The 20,939-nt window shown below is 57.6% G+C and overlaps 1 protein-coding gene across 1 annotated transcript in view; it reads right to left on the bottom strand.

Annotated features, from left to right (window-relative positions):
* DNMT1 (DNA methyltransferase 1) overlaps window positions 1-20,939 on the bottom strand; it is a gene marked incomplete at both ends in the record, with an annotated part of 39,776 nt that overhangs the window by 3,142 nt on the left and 15,695 nt on the right. Inside the window, 13 exons of the mRNA XM_084223837.1 lie at window positions 961-1,124; window positions 1,190-1,409; window positions 2,092-2,269; window positions 4,317-4,483; window positions 7,979-8,120; window positions 9,394-9,676; window positions 11,350-11,481; window positions 11,868-11,958; window positions 14,493-14,685; window positions 17,011-17,232; window positions 19,766-19,939; window positions 20,032-20,165; window positions 20,613-20,814. Of these exons, the coding sequence (XP_084079963.1) occupies window positions 961-1,124; window positions 1,190-1,409; window positions 2,092-2,269; window positions 4,317-4,483; window positions 7,979-8,120; window positions 9,394-9,676; window positions 11,350-11,481; window positions 11,868-11,958; window positions 14,493-14,685; window positions 17,011-17,232; window positions 19,766-19,939; window positions 20,032-20,165; window positions 20,613-20,814 (2,302 nt within the window). The remainder of the gene's footprint in view (window positions 1-960; window positions 1,125-1,189; window positions 1,410-2,091; window positions 2,270-4,316; window positions 4,484-7,978; window positions 8,121-9,393; window positions 9,677-11,349; window positions 11,482-11,867; window positions 11,959-14,492; window positions 14,686-17,010; window positions 17,233-19,765; window positions 19,940-20,031; window positions 20,166-20,612; window positions 20,815-20,939) is intronic.

Below are 20,939 nucleotides of genomic sequence, written 5' to 3'. Positions count from 1 at the left end.
TCACACCGCCGTGGGGGACATTGGTGACCGTCACACCCAACAATTGGGACATGGTGACCACTGGGCACCATGACCAACCCCATCCAACTGTTGGGACAATGACCATTGGCTGCCATCAAGGGCTTGGCCAACGATGACCACTGGACACCATGACCAACCCCACCCAAGGGCTTGGCCAACGATGACCATTGGACACCATGACCAACCCCACCCAAGAGCTTGGCCAACGATGACCACTGGACACCATGACCAACCCCACCCAAGGGCTTGGCCAACGATGACCACTGGGCACCATGACCAACCCCACCCAAGGGCTTGGCCAACGATGACCACTGGACACCGTGACCAACCCCACCCAAGAGCTTGGCCAACGATGACCACTGGACACCATGACCAACCCCACCCAACTGTTGGGACAATGACCACTGGACACCATGACCAACCACACCCAAGGGCTTGGCCAACAATGACCGCTGGACACCATGACCAACCCCATCCAACTGTTGGGACAATGACCATTGGCTGCCATCAAGGGCTTGGCCAACGATGACCACTGGGCACCATGACCAACCCCACCCAAGGGCGGGGCCAACGATGACCATTGGACACCATGACCAACCCCACCCAAGGGCTGGGACAACGACCATTGACCGCCATCAAGGCCTTGGCCAACGATGACCACTGGGAACCATGACCAACCCCACCCAAGGGCTGGGACAACGATGACCATTGGACACCATGACCAACCCCATCCAACTGGTGGGACAATGACCATTGGCTGCCATCAAGGGTTGGGCCAACGATGACCACTGGACACCATGACCAACCCCACCCAAGTGCTTGGCCAATGATGACCACTGGACACCATGACCAACCCCACCCAAGGGTTGGGCCAACGATGCCCACTGGACACCCCCACCAGCCGCTCCCGCCGGCCGTGCCCGCGGTCACCGCGCCCACCTGCTTGCCCATGGGCTCGGGGTTGGTGACGGTGGTGCTGAAGAAGCCGTCCCACTCCAGGCGCCCGTAGAGCCCGGCCCAGTGGTTGTGCCGGTTGCCGGTGTGCGGGAGGCACCACGGGATGAGCGTGTTGAACTGCCGGTCGGCCGGGTCGCACGGCTTCCCTGAGAAACGCCAAAAAAACACCGAAATTTAGGAAAAAAGACCCAAAAAACCGACTCCACCCCACCTGGCGAGGCGGGAGCTGACGCACCTTCGGCGCAGGAGCAGACGCCGCGCAGGGCGCCGGAGCTGCTGCGGCCGTTCTTGCGCTCGTGGTGGGTGTAGCGCAGCTTCCTGGTGCTGGTGCCGTCCGACAGGCGCACCTCGATGTTGGGCAGGTCCCGCCAGTCGGAGCCGGGCGCCAGCGGGATGTGCCGCATCCGCGCCGCCACCAGCGCGCTCATGTCCTGCCGCGGCCGCCACGGCGTCACCGGGGACGGCGGGGGACGGGGGGGATCGGTGGGGGACGGGGGGCATCGGTGGGGGATGTTGGGGGATTTGGGCACCATTGGGGGATGTTGGGCACCATTGGGGGTGTTGGACGTCAATGGGGGATGTTGGGCACCAATGGGGGATGTTGGGTACCATTGAGGGTGTTGGATGTCAATGGGGGATGTTGGGCATCAGTGGGGGACATTGGGGGATGTTGGGCACTATTGGGGGACGTTGGGCACTATTGGGGGGTGTTGGACATCAATGGGGGATGTTGGGCATCAGTGGGGGACATTGGGGGTGTTGGGCACTATTGGGGGTGTTGGGCACTATTGGGGGACATTGGGCATCAGTGGGGGACAGTGGGCACCAGTGGGGGACGTTGGGCACTACTGGGGGACATTGGGCACCAGTGGGGGATGTTGGGCACCACTGGGGGATGTTGGGCACCATTGGGGGATGTTGGGCACCACTGGGGGACGTTGGGCACCACTGGGGGACGTTGGGCACCACTGGGGGATGTTGGGCACCACTGGGGACGTTGGGCACCACCAGGGGACAGTGGGCACCAGTGGGGATGTTGGGCACCATTGGGGGACGTTGGGCACCACCAGGGGACTAGTGGGCACCAGTGGGGATGTTGGGCAGCGTTCCCACCTTGCAGATGTGATCCCTGAGGATGGGCTGGTACTGGGAGCCGCGGATCTGGCGCTGGAACCAGGACTGGGGCTCGCCGTTGTAGGAGATCTCCAGCGCCGAGGCGCCGTTCCGGATCTCCGGCAGGTCCGACATCGTGTCCCGCACCGTGATGGTGCGGAACGGGCCCGAGTACGTCCTGAGCGACACAGTTCCCAGCTCGGAACTCCCACCTTGGAATTCCCAACTTGGAACTTCCACCTTGGAATTCCCAACTCGGAACTCCCAACTCGGAACTCCCAACTTGGAACTCCCAACTCGGAATTCCCAACACCAAATTCCCAACTTGGAGCTCCCAACTTGGAACCCCCAACTTGGAACCCCCAACTTGGAACCCCCAACTTGGAACCCCCAACTCGGAACTCCAACTTGGAATTCCCAACTTGGAACTCCCAACTCGGAATTCCCAACTTGGAATTCCCAACTTGGAAACTCCGACTTGGAATTCCCAACTTGGAACTCCCAACTCGGAATTCCCAACTCGCAGCTCCCACCTTGGAACTCCCAACTCGGAATTCCCAACACCAAATTCCCCAAGACCGAATCTTCAAGTGCCAAATTCCCAGCACAGAATTCCCAACTCGGAATTCCCAAACCAGAATCCCCAAGTGCCAAATTCCCAAACTGGAATTCCCAACACCAAATCCCCAAGTGCCGAATTCCCACCTCTGAATTCCCAACACCCAGTTCCCAACACCGAATCCCCAAGTGCCAAATTCCCAAACCGGAATTCCAACACAGAATCCCCAATGCCCAATCCCCAAGCACCGAACTCCCGGCACAGAATTCCCAGCTCTGCATTCCCGAACTGGAATTCCAACAGAGAATCCCCAACACCGAATCCCCAAGTGCCAAATTCCCAAACTGGAATTCCGACACAAAATCCCCAAATGCCAAATTCCTAAACTGGAATCCCCAAGTGCCAAATTCCCAACTCGGAATCCCCAAGTGGCAAAATCCCAAACCAGAATCCCCAAGGGCCAAAATCCCAAACTGGAATTCCGACACAAAATCCCCAAATGCCAAATTCCTAAACCGGAATTCCCAAGTGCCAAATTCCCAACACCGAATCCCCAAGCGCCAAACTCCCACCTCCAAATCCCCAACGCCGAATCCCCAAGTGCCAAATTCCCAAACTGGAATTCCGACACCGATTCCCCAACACCGAATCCCCAAGGGTCAAAATCCCAAACCGGAATTCCCAAGTGCTAAATTCCCAGCTCCAAATTCCCAACCCCGAATCCCCAAGCACCAAACTCCCAACTCCAAATTCCCAACACCCAGTTCCTGAGTGCCAAATTCCCAACTCCAAATTCCCAACCCCGAATCCCCAAGTGCCGAACTCCCGGCACAGAATTCCCAACTCAGAATTCCCAACACCCAGTTCCCAATGCTGAATCCCCAAGTGCCAATCTCCCACCTCCAAATTCCCAACACCCAGTTCCCAAGTTCCAAATCCCCAAGTGCCAAATCCCCAAGTGCCAAATTCCCAAACTGGAATTCCGACACCGAATCCCCAACACCCAGTTCCTGAGTGCCAAAATCCCAACTCCAAATTCACAACGCCCAATCCCCAAGCATCGAACTCCCGGCACAGAATTCCCAGCTCTGCATTCCCAAACCAGAATTCCAACACAGAATCCCCAAAACCGAATCCCCAAGTGCCAAATTCCCAGCTTGGAATTCCCAACACCCAGTTCCCAACGCCGAATCCCCAAGGGCCAAATTCCCAAACTGGAATTCCGACACAAAATCCCCAAGTGCCAAATTCCTAAACTGGAATCCCCAAGTGCCAAAATCCCAAACCGGAATTCCCAAGTGCCAAATTCCCAACTCCAAATTCCCAACACCCAGTTCCCAAGTGCCAAATTCCCAACTCCAAATTCCCAATTCCAAATTCCCAACTCCAAATTCCCAACACCCAGTTCCTGAGTGCCAAATTCCCAACTCCAAATTCCCAACGCCCAATCCCCAAGTTCCCGGCACAGAATTCCCAGCTCTGCATTCCCGAACTGGAATTCCAACAGAGAATCCCCAACACCGAATCCCCAAGTGCCAAATTCCCAAACCGGAATTCTGACACAGAATCCCCAACCCCGAATCCCCAAGCGCCGAACTCCCGGCACAGAATTCCCAGCTCTGCATTCCCGAAGCGGAATTCCGGGCGGCTGGGGGCCCTCACCCACCGGGTGATGTTGCTGACGAACTTCTTGTCGTCCACCACGACGCTGAGCTGGCAGGCGCGGGGGGCGAACACGTGCAGGGGCTCGGGGAACATGGGCAGCTTCTCGCCCGGCGCCGCCGCCAGCACGATGGCGCGGCGCCGCGTCTGCGCCACGCCGTACTGCCCGGCCTGCGGGGACAGCCCACAGCCGGCTGGGGACAGGGCCATGCCACCCCAGGGGACAGCCCCACACCCCAGGGGACACTGCCCGGCCTGCGGGGACAGCCCACACCCGGGGACAGCCCACACCCGGCTGGGGACACGGCCAGGCCACACCCAGGGACAGCCCCACACCCGGCTGGGGACAGGACCACACCCAGGGACAGCCCACACCCGGCTGGGGACACGGCCACACCCGGGGACAGACCCACACCCGGCTGGGGGACACGGCCAGGCCACACCCAGGGACAGACCCACACCCGGCTGGGGACAGGACCACACCCAGGGACAGACCCACACCCGGCTGGGGGACACGGCCAGGCCACCCCAGGGGACAGACCCACACCCGGCTGGGGACACTGCCCGGCCTGCGGGGACACCCGACAGCCGGCTGGGGACACGGCCGGGCCACCCCAGGGGACAGACCCACACCCCAGGGGACAGCCCCACACCCGGCTGGGGACACTGCCCGGCCTGCGGGGACAGCCCACAGCCGGCTGGGGACACGGCCACACCCGGGGACAGACCCACACCTGGGGACAGCCCCACACCCAGGGACAGACCCACAACCAGGGACAGCCAACACCCGGCTGGGGACACTGCCCGGCCTGCGGGGACAGCCCACAGCCGGCTGGGGACACGGCCGGGCCACCCCAGGGGACACCCGACAGCCTGCTGGGGACACGGCCGGGCCACCCCAGGGACAGCCCACACCCGGCTGGGGACACAGCTGGGGTGCTCCGGGGATAGCCCTGACACCCGGGGACAGACCCACACCTGGCTGGGGACACGGCCGGGCCACCCCAGGGGACAGACCCACACCCAAGGACAGCCCACACCTGGCTGGGGACAGCTCCACATCCGGGGACAGCCCCACACGCGGCTGGGGACACTGCCCGGCCTGCGGGGACAGCCGACAGCCGGCTGGGGACACGGCCGGGCCAGCCCAGGGGACAGCCCTGACACCCAGGGGACAGCCCCACACCCGGCTGGGGACACCCGACAGCCGGCTGGGGACACTGCCCGGCCTGCGGGGACAGCCCACACCCGGCTGGGGACACTGCCGGGCCACCCCAGGGGACAGCCCTGACACCCGGGGACAGCCCACACCCGGCTGGAGACAGCCCCACACCCGGGGACAGTCCCACACCCCAGGGGACAGCCCCACACCTGGGGACAGCCCCACACCTGGCTGGGGACACAGCCAGGCCACCCCAGGGGACAGCTCTGCCTCTGGAGGGGACAGCTCCTGGGGTGGCCGTGGCCATGTGGAGCCCTCATGGAGATGGCAATGTCCCCAGAGCCACCTGAGGGGACAGTTCCTGAGGGACAGGGTTGGGGATGGCCCCAGAGCCGCCTGAGGGGACAGTTCCTGAGGGACAGGGTTGGGGATGGCCCCAGAGCCACCTGAGGGGACAGTTCCTCCTCTGGAGAACCTGTCCCCTCTGGAAGTGTCCCCAAAGCCATGCAAGGAGTTAATCCCCCCTTTGAAGGACCAACTGACCAACTGGGAATGGGCCATTTCCCAACTGGGAATGGGCCAATTCCCAACTGACCAACTGGGAATGGGCCATTTCCCAACTGGGAATGGGCCAATTCCCAACTGCCCAACTGGGAATGGGCCAATTCCCGACTGCCCAACTGGGAATGGGCCAGTTCCCAACTGGGAATGGGCCAATTCCCAACTGACCAACTGGGAGTGGACCAATTCCCAACTGACCAACTGGGAATGGGCCAATTCCCAACTGGGAATGGGTCAATTCCCAACTGACCAACTGGGAATGGGCTCATTCCCAACTGCCCAACTGGGAATGAGCCAATTCCCAACTGACCAACTGGGAATGGGCCATTTCCCAACTGGGAATGAACCAATTCCCAACTGACCAACTGGGAATGGGCCAATTCCCAACTGGGAATGAGCCAATTCCCAAGTGACCAACTGGGAATGGGCCAATTCCCAACTGTCCAACTGGGAATGGGCCAATTCCCAACTGGGAATGAGCCAATTCCCAACTGACCAACTGGGAACGGGCCATTTCCCAACTGGGAATGGGCCAATTCCCAACTGCCCAACTGGGAATGGGCCAATTCCCAACTGCCCAACTGGGAATGAGCCAATTCCCAAGTGACCAACTGGGAATGGGCCAATGCCCAACTGGGAATGGGTCAATTCCCAACTGACCAACTGGGAATGGGCCAATTCCCAACTGGGAATGGGCCAATTCCCAACTGACCAACTGGGAATGGGCTCATTCCCAACTGCCCAACTGGGAATGGGCCAATTCCCAACTGGGAATGGGCCAGTTCCCAACTGACCCACTGGGAATGGGCCAATTCCCAAGTGACCAACTGGGAATGGGCCAATGCCCAACTGGGAATGGGTCAATTCCCAACTGACCAACTGGGAATGGGCCAATTCCCAACTGGGAATGGGCCAATTCCCAACTGACCAACTGGGAATGGGCCAATTCCCGACTGCCCAACTGGGAATGGGCCAGTTCCCAACTGGGAACGGGCCAATTCCCAACTGACCAACTGGGAGTGGACCAATTCCCAACTGACCAACTGGGAATGGGCCAATTCCCAACTGGGAATGGGTCAATTCCCAACTGACCAACTGGGAATGGGCTCATTCCCAACTGCCCAACTGGGAATGAGCCAATTCCCAACTGACCAACTGGGAATGGGCCATTTCCCAACTGGGAATGAACCAATTCCCAACTGACCAACTGGGAATGGGCCAATTCCCAACTGGGAATGAGCCAATTCCCAAGTGACCAACTGGGAATGGGCCAATTCCCAACTGTCCAACTGGGAATGGGCCAATTCCCAACTGGGAATGAGCCAATTCCCAACTGACCAACTGGGAACGGGCCATTTCCCAACTGGGAATGGGCCAATTCCCAACTGCCCAACTGGGAATGGGCCAATTCCCAACTGCCCAACTGGGAATGAGCCAATTCCCAACTGACCAACTGGGAATGGGCCAATGCCCAACTGGGAATGGGCCAATTCCCAACTGACCAACTGGGAATGGGCTCATTCCCAACTGCCCAACTGGGAATGGGCCAATTCCCAACTGGGAATGGGCCAGTTCCCAACTGACCCACTGGGAATGGGCCAATTCCCAAGTGACCAACTGGGAATGGGCCAATGCCCAACTGGGAATGGGTCAATTCCCAACTGACCAACTGGGAATGGGCCAATTCCCAACTGGGAATGGGCCAATTCCCAACTGACCAACTGGGAATGGGCTCATTCCCAACTGCCCAACTGGGAATGAGCCAATTCCCAACTGGGAACGGGCCAATTCCCAACTGGGAATGAGCCAATTCCCAACTGGGAATGGGCCAATTCCCAACTGACCAATCCTTCGGGGACGTCCCCAAGGAGCGACACGACCGACGTTCCCTGGGGTGCCAAAAAAGGGATTTTTCCCCCCAAAAGCAGCCCTGGAGAGCCCACCTGGAGCACCCCGAAGGTGCACTGGTAGCCCATGCGCACCAGGCAGCGCAGGGTCAGCTTCAGCACCATGGACCTCTTGAAGGACACGAAATTCCGGACGTTCTCCAGCAGGAAGAAGCGTGGCCGGTAATAATCGCAGTAACTGCGGGGACAGCGGGGTGGCCAGGGGACACCAGATGGGGTGTCATCCCAAAAATTTCCTTCATCACCCCAAAAATCCCCTCCATCGACCCAAAAAATCCCTTCACACCCACCAGGGGACACCAGACAGGGTGTCACCCCAAAAATCTCCTTTGTCACCCCAAAAATCCCCTCCAGACCCATGAGGGAACACCAGATGGGGTCTCACCCCAAAAATCCCCTCCATAGCCCCAAAAAATCCCTTCACACCCACCAGGGGACACCAGACGGGGTCTCACCTCCCACCTGCAGACCTACCTGAGGACACCTGATGGGGTCCCACCTCCCAAAAACCCCCTCCAGACCCACCTGAGGACACCAAAGGGGGTCCCACCTCCCAAAAATCCCCTCCAACCCTACCAGGGGACACCAGACAGGGTCTCACCTCCCAAAAACGCCCTCCAACCCCACAAGGTGACACCAGACAGGGTCCCACCTGAGCCCAAAAACCCTCTCCAGACCCACCTGAGTACACCAGATGGGGTCTCACCTCCCACCTCCACACCCACCTGAGGACACCAGATGGGGTCCCACCTCCCAAAAACCCCCTCCAGACCCACCTACCAAAAACCCCCTCCACACCCACAAGGGGACACCAGATGGGGTCCCACCTCCCAAAAACCCCCTCCAGACCCACCTGAGCCCAAAAACCCCCTCCAGACCCACAAGGAGGCACCAGATGGGGTCTCACCTCCCCAAAAACCCCCTCCACACCCACCTGAGGGCACCAGACAGGATCCCACCTCCCAAAAACCCCCTCCAGACCCACCTGAGCCCAAAAACCCCCTCCAGACCCACAAGGAGGCACCAGATGGGGTCTCACCTCCCCAAAAACCCCCTCCACACCCACCTGAGGGCACCAGACAGGATCCCACCTACCAAAAACCCCCTCCACACCCACAAGGGGACACCAGACGGGGTCTCACCTCCCACCTGCAGACCCACCTGAGGACACCAGATGGGGTCTCACCTCCCAAAAACCCCCTCCAGACCCACCTGAGGACACCAAAGGGGGTCCCACCTCCAAAAAATCCCCTCCAACCCCACAAGGGGACACCAGATATGGTCCCACCTCCCAAAAACTCCCTCCAGACCCACGAGGTGACACCAGATGTGGTCTCACCTCCCAAAAACCCCTTCCAGACCCACAAACACGGGGTCCCACCTCCCAAAAACCCCCTCCAGACCCACCTGAGGACATCAGACAGGATCCCACCTCCCAGCTGCAGACCCACCTGAGGAAGGAGACCACCAGGGAGTTCTTGAACTTGGAGTAGGTGCGCGAGTTGAAGCGGTTCATGCCGCTGAAGCCCTGGCACGGGGGGCCGCCGCAGAGCATCTCCACGTCGCCCTTCTGGGGCAGCTTCTGGCCCAAGGAGTTGGTCTTCTCGCCGGCCATGACCAGCTTGAGGAGCACGTTGCAGTCCTCGGTGAACACCGTGGTGCCGGGGTTGTTGAGGCGGAAGGCCTGCGCCGCCGGCTCCCACATCTCGATGGCCCAGAGCGTCTCCGAGACACCTGGGGGCACAGACGGGGCGGTCAGGGGTGGGTGGGGATGGGTGGGGATGGTCAGGGGTGGGTGGGGATGGTCAAGGATGGACAGGGGTGGGTGGGGATGGGTGGGGATGGGTGGGGTGGGTGGGGATGGGTGGGGATGGGTGGGGTGGGTAGGGATGGACAGGGGTGGGTGGGGTGGGTGGGGATGGGTGGGGATGGGTGGAGATGGACAGGGGTGGGTGGGGATGGTCAGGGATGAGTGGGGTGGGTGGAGATGGACAGGGGTGGGTGGGGATGGGTGGGGATGGACAGGGGTGGGTGGGGATGGTCAGGGATGAGTGGGGTGGGTGGAGATGGACAGGGGTGGGTGGGGATGGGTGGGGATGGGCACGGGGAATGGTCAGGGATGGGTGGGAATGGTCACGGATGGTCAAGGATGGTCAGGGGTGGGTGGGGATGGTCAGGGGTGGGTGGGGATGGGTGGGGATGGGTGGGGATGGTCAGGGATGGGTGGGAATGGTCAGGGATGGGTGAGAATGGTCAGGGATGGGCACTGGGAATAGTCAGGGGTGGGTGGGGATGGGTGGGGTGGGTGGGGATGGGTGGGGATGGTCAGGGATGGGTGGGGATGGTCAAGGATGGGTGGGAATGGTCAAGGATGGGTGGGGATAGTCAGGGATGGATGGGAATGGTCAGGGATGGTCAGGGGTGGGTGGGAATGGGCAGGGGTGGGTGGGGATGGGCAGGGATGGGCACTGGGAATGGTCAGGGATGGTCGGGGATGGGTGGGGATGGTCAGGGGTGGGTGGGATGGGTGGGGATGGTCGGGGTGGGTGGGATGGGTGGGGATGGGTGGGGATGGGTGGGGTGGGTGGGGATGGACAGGGGTGGGTGGGGATGGGTGGGGATGGTCAGGGGGGTGGGGATGGACAGGAATGGTCAGGGATGGACAGGGATGGATGGGAATGGTCAGGGATGGACAGGGGTGGTCAGGGATGGGTGGGGAGGGGAACTAGGAATGGTCAGGGATGGGTGGGAATGGTCAGGGATGGTCAGGGGTGGGTGGGAATGGTCAGGGATGGGTAGGAATGGTCAGGGATGGGTGGGAACGGTCAGGGATGGGCACTGGGAATGGTCAGGGATGGGTGGGAATGGTCAGGGATGGGCATTGGGAATGGTCAGGGGTGGTCAGGGATGGTCAGGGATGGTCAAGGATGGATGGGAATGGTCAGGGATGGTCAGGGATGGGCACTGGGAATGGTCAGGAATGGGTGGGGATGGTCAGGAATGGGCAGGGATGGTCAGGGATGGTCAGGGATGGGTCAGTGCCAGGCCCTGGGAATGACCACGGTTGGATGGAAATGCCCAAAATCGGGTGGGAATGCCCAAAACTGGGTGGGAATGCCCAGAACTGTGAGGAAATGCCCAGAACTGGGTGGGAATGCCCAGAACCGGGTGGGAATGCCCAAAACTGGGTGGGATTGCCCAGAACTGGGTGGGAATGCCCAGAACTGTGAGGAAATGCCCAGAACTATGAGGAAATGCCAAGAACCGTGCAGGAATCCCCACAGCCAGCTGGGAACAGCCGGGGCCGGGCACTGGGAACGCACCCCCAGCAGATTTACCAACCCCTGAGACCTTTCCCATCCTTTTCCAAGCCCAGCCAGGCCCCAGCCCCACGAGCTGGACCTCACCTGCCTGGTGGAAACCCTCAGAGAGGCCCCCACAGCCGGAGAAGACGTCCAGAGTCCTCAGCTTGGGCACCTGCAGCTTGGCCGGCTCCTGCTCGCTCTGCTCCGCGCTCGCCGCCCTCCCTTTGCCCTTCCCTGCAAAAATCCCGCCCAGGGGCGGCTCAGACCCTGCTCTTCCTCCTCCTCTGGTAATCCATCACCTCCCAGACCCTTTTCTGCCACTTTTTTACCCATTTTCTGCCTCATTTTACCCAATTTTGCCCCTTTTAACCCATTTTTTGCCCCATTTCCAGCCCCTTCCCCACCTCTTTTCCACCCCATTTCACCCATTTTCTGTCCCCTTTTTTACCCATTTTCTGCCCAATTTCACCCAATTTTGCCCCTTTTTTACCCATTTTCTGCCCCATTTCCAGCCTCTACCCCACCTCTTTTCCACCCCATTTTCCCACCCCTTTCCCATCCCTTTTTCTACCCCTTTTCCAACCCTTTTTCCACTCCTTTTCCACCTTTTCCAGCCTCACCTTTCCCTTTCCCCTTCCCCTTCCCTTTGTTCCCGGAGTTCCGGGCGTGGTTGGGAGGATCCTCAAAGCTCTTGGTTTTGGCATTGTAAGCCTGGAAAAAAACCAAAAAACAAAAATCCCCATTTCACCAGAACCCAAATTTACTCCACCCCAGGAACTCATCCAGACCCTCCAGGAACTCATCCAGACCCCCAGGAACTCATCCAGACCTCCAGGAACTCATCCAGACCCCCAGGAACCCATCCAGACCCCCAGGAACCCATCCAGACCCCCAGGAACCCATCCAGACCCCCAGGAACCCATCCAGACCCCCAGGAACTCATCCAGACCTCCAGGAACTCATCCAGACCTCCAGGAACCCATCCAGACCCCCAGGAACTCATCCAGACCCTCCAGGAAAACTCATCCAGACCTTCAGGAACTCAGCCAGACCTCTAGGATCTCATCCAGACCTCCAGGAACCCATCCAGACCTCCAGGAACCCATCCAGACCCCCAGGGACCCATCCAGACCTCCAGGAACTCATCCAGACCCCCAGGAACTCATCCAGACCCTCAGGAACTCATCCAGACCCCCAGATTTTCCTCCACCCCTGGTGTCCCCAGGAACTCATCCAGACCTCCAGGATCTCATCCAGACCTCCAGGAACTCATCCAGACCCATCCAAACCTCCAGGATCTCATCCAGACCTTCAGGAACTCATCCAGACCCTCCAAAACCCAGGATCTCATCCAGACCCCCAAGATCCCATCCAGACCCCCAAGATCTCATCCAGACCCCCAGGATCCCATCCAGACCCCCAAGATCTCATCCAGACCCTCCAAAACCCAGGATCTCATCCAGACCTCCAGGAACCCATCCAGACCCCCAGGATCTCATCCAGACCCCCAAGATCTCATCCAGACCCTCCAAAACCCAGGATCTCATCCAGACCTCCAGGAACCCATCCAGACCCCCAGGAACTCATCCAGACCCCCAAGATCCCATCCAGACCCCCAAGATCCCATCCAGACCCCCAGGATCTCATCCAGACCCCCAAGATCCCATCCAGACCCCCAAGATCCCATCCAGACCCCCAAGATCTCACCCAGACCCCCAAGATCTCATCCAGACCCCCAAGATCCCATCCAGACCCCCAAGATCTCATCCAGACCCCCAAGATCTCATCCAGACCCCCAAGATCCCATCCAGACCCCCAGGAACTCATCCAGACCCCCAAGATCCCATCCAGACCCCCAAGATCTCATCCAGACCCCCAAGATCTCATCCAGACCCCCAAGATCCCATCCAGACCCCCAAGATCTCATCCAGACCCCCAGGATCCCATCCAGACCCCCAAGATCCCATCCAGACCCCCAAGATCTCATCCAGACCCCCAAGATCTCATCCAGACCCCCAAGATCTCATCCAGACCCTCAGGAACCCATCCAGACCTCCAGGAACTCATCCAGACCCCCAAGATCCCATCCAGACCCCCAAGATCTCATCCAGACCCCCAAGATCCCATCCAGACCCCCAGGATCCCATCCAGACCCCCAGGATCCCATCCAGACCCTCAGGAACCCATCCAGACCTCCAGGAACTCATCCAGACCCCCAGGAACCCATCCAGACCCCCAGGATCCCATCCAGACCCCCAGGATCCCATCCAGACCCCCAGGATCCCATCCAGACCCACAGGATCTCATCCACACCTCCAGGAACTCATCCAGACCCCCAGGAACTCATCCAGACCCCCAAGATCCCATCCAGACCCCCAGGAACTCATCCAGACCCCCAGGAACTCATCCAGACCCCCAAGATCTCATCCAGACCCCCAGGATCCCATCCAGACCCCCAAGATCCCATCCAGACCCCCAGGAACTCATCCAGACCCCCAAGATCCCATCCACACCCTCAGGATCTCATCCAGACCCCCAAGATCCCATCCAGACCCCCAAGATCTCATCCAGACCCCCAAGATCCCATCCAGACCCCCAAGATCCCATCCAGACCCCCAAGATCCCATCCAGACCCCCAAGATCCCATCCAGACCCCCAAGATCTCATCCAGACCTTCAGGAACCCATCCAGACCCCCAAGATCTCATCCAGACCCCCAGGATCTCATCCAGACCCCCAGGAACTCATCCAGACCCCCAAGATCCCATCCACACCCCCAGGATCTCATCCAGACCCCCAGGATCCCATCCAGACCCCCACGAACCCATCCAGACCCCCAGGAACCCATCCAGACCCCCAAGATCCCATCCAGACCCCCTGATTTTCCTCCACCCCTGGTGTCTCCACACCTCCAGGAACTCATCCAGACCCCCAGGATCTCATCCAGACCCCCAGGATCTCATCCAGACCCCCAGGATCTCATCCAGACCCTCCAAAACCCAAGAACTCATCCAGACCCCCAGGAACCCATCCAGACCTCCAGATTTCCCTCCATCCCTGGGGTCTCCACACCTCCAGGAACTCATCCAGACCCCCAAGATCCCATCCAGACCTCCAGGAACTCATCCAGACCCTCCAAAACCCAGGATCTCATCCAGACCCCCAGGATCTCATCCAAACCCTCAGGAACCCATCCAGACCCCCCCTGGACCCCCTGGACCCCCCATCCTCCCCCCAGCCCCTCACCTCCAGGAAGTAGAAGCGGTCCAGCCCCCCGGCCGAGTAGTCCTGGATGCTCTCGCTCAGGTCCTCGCCGTAGACGACGGAGCAGCGGCCCTGCACCGCCCGGAACTCCACCGTGGCCTCCTCGTCGCTCCAGTAGAGCAGGTTGATGTCGGCGTGGTAGCTGGCCTTGGTGGACTTGTGGGTGTTCTCGGGCCTGGAATGTTCCAGAAGGTTAAGGGGAGGAAGGGAGGTGGGCGGGGTTGGGGGATGGAGAGGGGGTTTTGGGGTGGGGGGAAGGGCGGGAGGGGAAAGGGGTTTTGGGGTGGTTGGAGTGGGAGAGAGGTCATAAAAATGTTCTGAGGTGTTTAAAGAATTCCTGTGATGTGTAGAGAAATGTAAAGATGGCCAAAGATATCTCAGGATATCGGAAAATGACTCAAAATAGCCAAAGATACTCAAAAAAATCCAAAGAAGTCCAAAGATATCTCAGGACAGCCAAAAATGTCTCAAAATAGCCAAAGATACCCAAAAAAATCCAAAGACATCTCAAGATGTTGCAGGACATCCAAAAATGTCTCAAAATATCCAAAGATACCTAAAAAAAAATCCAAAGAAGTCCAAAGACATCTCAAGATGTTGCAGGACAGCCAAAAATGTCTCACAATACCCAAAGATACTTTAAAAAATCCAAAGAAGGCCAAAGACGTCTCAAAACAGCCAAAAATGTCCTAAAATATCCAAAGATACTTTAAAAAGATCCAAAGAAGTCCAAAGACATCTCAAGACAGCCAAAAATGTCTCAAAATATCCAAAGATACTTTAAAAAGATCCAAAGAAGTCCAAAGACATCTCAAGACATTCCAGGACAGCCAAAAGTCTCCCAAAATGCCCAAAGATACCCCAAAAAATCCAAAAAAATCCAAAGAATTCCAAAGACATCTCAAGATGTCCCAGGACATCCAAAAATGTCCTAAAATACCCAAAGATACCAAAAAAAATCCAAAGAAGTCCAAAGACATCTCAAGACAGCCAAAAATGTCCAAAGATGCCCCAGCAGGATCATCGGGAGCATTTTCCTAATTTTGGGAAAAACCCTCGTGGATTTGGGGACAAAATTCCCAATTTTGAGCCTCACCAAGTCTGGGATTCCCTCCTGATTTCAGGAGAGCTCTTCCAACTGGGAAGGTCCAACAAGGATCACCCAACCAAGAACCTCCAAAAGTTTGAGGTTGGGTGAAGAGCTCTTCCAACTGGGAAGATCCAACATGGATCATCCAATCAAGAACTTCCAAAGGTTTGAGGCCACCAAAATCTCCTTTCACCACCAACCCCAACCCTCACCAATTCTGGGGGCATTTTCCCAATTTTGGGGACAAAATTCCCAATTTTGAGCCTCACCAAGTCTGGGACAACCATCCTGATTTTAGAAGAGCTCTTCCAACTGGGAAGATCCAACAAGGATCATCCAACCAAGAACCTCCAAATGTTTGAGGCCACCAAAAGCTCCTTTCACCACCAACCCCAAACCCTCACCAATTCTGGGGGCATTTTCCCAATTTTGGGAAAAACCTTCGTGGATTTGGGGCCAAAATTCCCAATTTTGGGACAAAATTCCCAATTCTGGCGACAAAATTCTCCATTTTGAGCCTCCCCAAGTCTGGGATCACCTCCTGATTTTAGAAGAGCTCTTCCAACCGGGAAGATCCAACAAGGATCACCCAACCAAGAACCTCCAAAGGTTTGAGGCTGGGTGAAGAGCTCTTCCAACTGGGAAGATCCAACAAGGATCACCCAAGTCGCGACGTCAACCAAGGACCTCCAAATGTTTGAGACCACCACCAACCCCAAACCCTCATCAATTCTGGGGGCATTTTCCCAATTTTGGGGACAAAATTCCCAATTTTGAGCCTCACCAAGTCTGGGACAACCATCCTGATTTTAGAAGAGCTCTTCCAACTGGGAAGGTCCAACAAGGATCACCCAAGTCGCGACGTCAACCAAGGACTTCCAAAGGTTTGAGGCCACCACCAACCCCAAACCCTCACCAATTCTGGGGGCATTTTCCCAATTTTGGGAAAAACCTTCGTGAATTTGGGGCCAAAATTCCCAATTTTGAGCCTCCCCAAGTCTGGGATCCCCTCCTGATTTTAGGAGAGCTCTTCCAACCGGGAAGGTCCAACAAGGATCACCCAAGTCGCGACGTCAACCAAGGACCTCCAAAGGTTTGAGACCACCACCAACCCCAAACCCTCACCAATTCTGGGGGCATTTTCCCAATTTTGGGAAAAACCTTCGTGGATTTGGGGCCAAAATTCCCAATTTTGAGCCTCACCAAGTCTGGGATCACCCTCCTGATTTTAGAAGAGCTCTTCCAACCGGGAAGATCCAACAAGGATCACCCAAGTCGCGACGTCAACCAAGAACCTCCAAATGTTTGAGGCCACCAAAACCTCCTTTCACCACCAACCCCAACCCTTCCCATCCCCTCCAAACCCCCCAAAACCCCCCAAAACCCCCTAAAACCCCCCAAAACGGGCACCTGTAGAACTTGTAGATGCAGAGTTTGATGTCGGCCTCGTTGGGTTTGCCGTTGCCGCGCAGGCTGCAGAAGATGCTCTTGATGCGGCCCACGCGGAAGGGGTCGGGCGCGTCCAGGTTGCTGCCCTTGATGTACTCCGAGTACTTGCGGTAGTGCTCGGGGTGCAGCTCCTCGTCCACCGCCTCCTTCTTGGGCCTCTTGGCCGGGCTGGCCGGCTTGACGCTGCGGGGAACGGGAGAAACGGCCCCGGAAGGTCGGGAGGGGCAGGTGGGGGAGGGATCGGAGGGGTTTTAGAGCATTGAGGGGGGTTTGTACAGCAGAAGTTGGGTGGAGAGTTGAAATTGGAGGGATCTTGGAGGGGTTTTAGAGCATTGAGGGGGGTTTGTACAGCAGAAGTTGGGTGGAGAGTTGGAATTTGGGCATCTTGGAGGGGTTTTAGAGCATTGAGGGGGGTTTGTCCACCAAAAGTTGGGTGAGATTTGGAATTGAGGGATCTTGTGGGGTTTTACAGCCTTGATTCCAATTTATTCACCAAAAGTTGGGTGGAGAGTTGGGATTGAGGGATCTGGTGGGGTTTTAGAGCATTGAGGGGGGTTTGTCCAGCAAAAGTTGGGTGGAGATTTGGGATTGGAGGGATCTTGGAGGGGTTTTAGAGCATTGAGGGGGGTTTGTCCAGCAAAAGTTGGGTGGAGAGTTGGATTGGAGGGATCTGGTGGGGTTTTAGAGCATTGAGGGGGGTTTGTCCACCAAAAGTTGGGTGAGATTTGGAATTGAGGGATTTAGAGGGGTTTTACAGCCTTGAGGTCGGTTTGTCCACCAAAAGTTGGGTGGAGAGTTGGATTGGAGGGATCTGGTGGGGTTTTAGAGCATTGAGGGGGGTTTGTCCAGCAGAAGTTGGGTGGAGATTTGGGATTGAGGGATCTGGTGGGGTTTTAGAGCATTGAGGGGGGTTTGTCCAGCAGAAGTTGGGTGGAGATTTGGATTGGAGGGATCTGGTGGGGTTTTAGAGCATTGAGGGGGGTTTGTACAGCAGAAGTTGGGTGGAGAGTTGGGATTGAGGGATCTTGGAGGGGTTTTACAGCCTTGAGGTCAGTTTGTCCACCAAAAGTTGGGTGGAGAGTTGGATTGGAGGGATCTGGTGGGGTTTTAGAGCATTGAGGGGGGTTTGTCCACCAAAAGTTGGGTGAGATTTGGAATTGAGGGATTTAGAGGGGTTTTAGAGCATTGAGGGGGGTTTGTACAGCAAAAGTTGGGTGGAGATTTGGGATTGAGGGATCTGGTGGGGTTTTAGAGCATTGAGGGGGGTTTGTCCACCAAAAGTTGGGCGCAGAGTTGAAATTTGGGGATCTTGTGAGGTTTTACAGCATTGAGGTCGGTTTGTCCAGCAAAGGTTGGGTGGAGAGTTGAAATTTGGGGATCTTGTTGGGTTTTCCAGCCATGATTCAAATTTATTCACCAAAAGTTGGGTGGAGAGTTGGGATTGAGGGATCTTACGGAGTTTTACAGCCTGGATTCCAATTTGCCCACTAGATATTGGGTGGAGATTTGGAATTGAGGGATCTGGAGGGGTTTTACAGCCTTGAGGGGGGTTTGTCCACCAAAAGTTGGGTGGAGATTTGGATTGGAGGGATCTTGGAGGGGTTTTACAGCCTTGAGGTTGGTTTGTCCAGCAAAAGTTGGGTGGAGAGTTGAAATTTGGGGATCTTGGAGGGGTTTTACAGCATTGAGGTCGGTTTGTCCAGCAAAAGTTGGGTGGAGAGTTGGAATTGAGGGATTTAGAGGGGTTTTACACCCCTGAGCTCGATTTGTCCAACAAAAGTTGGGTGGAGAGTTGGATTGGAGGGATCTTGGAGGGGTTTTCCAGCCTTGATTCCAATTTATTCACCAAAAGTTGGGTGGAGATTTGGATTTAAGGGATCTGGAGGGGTTTTCCAGCATTGAGCTCAATTTGTCCACCAAAAGTTGGGTGAGATTTGGAATTGAGAGATTTAGAGGGGTTTTACAGCTTTGAGGTCAGTTTGTCCACCAAAAGTTGGGTGAAGAATTGGAATTCAGAGATCTGGGTTCTAACATTCCATAATTCCAATTTGTCTGCCAGAAGTTGGGTGGAGAGTTGGAATTGGAGGGTTCTTGTGAGGTTTTACAGCTTTGAGGTCAGTTTGTCCACCAAAAGCTGGGTGGAGATTTGGAATTTGGGGATCTTGTTGGGTTTTCCAGCCATGATTCAAATTTATTCACCAAAAGTTGGGTGGAGAGTTGGAATTGGAGGGATCTTGGAGGGGTCTCCAAACCTTAATTGGTTCTAAAATTCCATCATTCCAATTTGTCCACCAAAAGGTGGGTGGAGAGTTGGAATTTGGGGATCTTGGAGGGGTTTCAAAGCCTTGAGCTCGATTTGTCCACCAAAAGTTGGGTGGAGATTTAGAATTGAGAGATCTTGGAGAGGTTTTAGAGCCTTAACTCCATAATTCCAATTCATCCCCCAAAACTGGGTTAAAATTTGGAACTCAGGATCTCAAGAGGGATCATCCAACTTTAAATCTCCGATCCTGCAATTCCCAAATCCCAAATTCATCTCCCAAAAAAACACCACCAGCATCATCCCACCAGAGCCACCTCTCAACCAAACCACACAAAACCAAAACCGGCGTCATTTCGATGCCGAAATTCCGGAAATTCAGGACACCTCCGTTCACAGGTGGGAAAACCCAAAAACCCCAAAATCCCACCCCAAAGGTGAGAACCCCAAACCCACCTGAAGGAGAAGGCATCTGGCAGCAGGTAGACCCCGTCCCCAACGCGGTACTGGACGCCGTTCTTGGTGGCCACGCCGTAGAACATTTTGCCGTCGGCCTCCTCCAGCGGCTCGGCCACCTTGGGGATCTCCTTGTGCCTCACCTCGTCCAGGCGCGCGCAGCTCATGCAGAACCTGCCGGGGTTCTCCAAAACTTAAAATCCATTTTTTTGGGGGGTGGGAAGAACCCAAAATTCCTGGTTTTTCCCCACACAAAAAAAACTGACTTGTACTTGTTGTCCTCGGTGGGCTGCGTGCCGGGCGGGCTCTCGAAGCGCGCGTACTCCTGGTCGTACCACATCTGGTAGAAGTAGGTCCTCCCGTCGTCTTCCACCATCTTGATCTCCGTGTCCAGCCCGCCCTGGAGGACAGAACCACCCGGGGTGGCCGAGATCGGCCGCGCTGACCGGCGCCGGCCGGACCCGCGGGGTGGCCGAGATCGGCCGCGCTGACCGGCGCCGGCCGGACCCGCGGGGTGGCCGAGATCGGCCGCGCTGACCGGCGCCGGCCGGACCCGCGGGGTGGCCGAGATCGGCCGCGCTGACCGGCGCCGGCCGGACCCGCGGGGTGGCCGAGATCGGCCGCGCTGACCGGCGCCGGCCGGACCCGCGGGGTGGCCGAGATCGGCCGCGCTGACCGGCGCCGGCCGGACCCGCGGGGTGGCCGAGATTGGCCGCGCCAACCGGCGCCGGCCGGACCCGCGGGGTGACCGAGATCGGCCGCGCTGACCGGCGCCGGCCGGACCCGCGGGGTGGCCGAGATCGGCCGCGCTGACCGGCGCCGGCCGGACCCGCGGCGCTGTCCCCACCTCCATGGCCCAGTTGTCCGAGGGCGCCTTGTAGATGACGTTGACCTTGCCGTGGATGTAGGAGAGCTGCATGTCCTCGCACTCGTCCACCAGGAACAGCTCCAGAGGGTCCGAGGTGGCCCCCAGGACGGTGTCCGAGCCCGGGCAGAACCAGTGGGCGTGGAACATCTGGCCACCGCTGTCCTCCCACATGGCTGTCACCCTGAGGGGTGGCACGGTGTGAGAGGGGTGTCCCAAGTGTCCCCAAGCCCGTGGGAGAATGGAGAGCCCACCTGGCTTGGTGGGATCATTGGGGATGTCCCCATGTCCCCAGCCCATGGGAGAATG

Source organism: Fringilla coelebs, assembly GCF_963513975.1.
Source record: "Fringilla coelebs genome assembly, chromosome: 32".
Taxonomy (NCBI): domain Eukaryota; kingdom Metazoa; phylum Chordata; class Aves; order Passeriformes; family Fringillidae; genus Fringilla; species Fringilla coelebs.
This window is presented reverse-complemented; position numbering and strand designations above follow the sequence as displayed.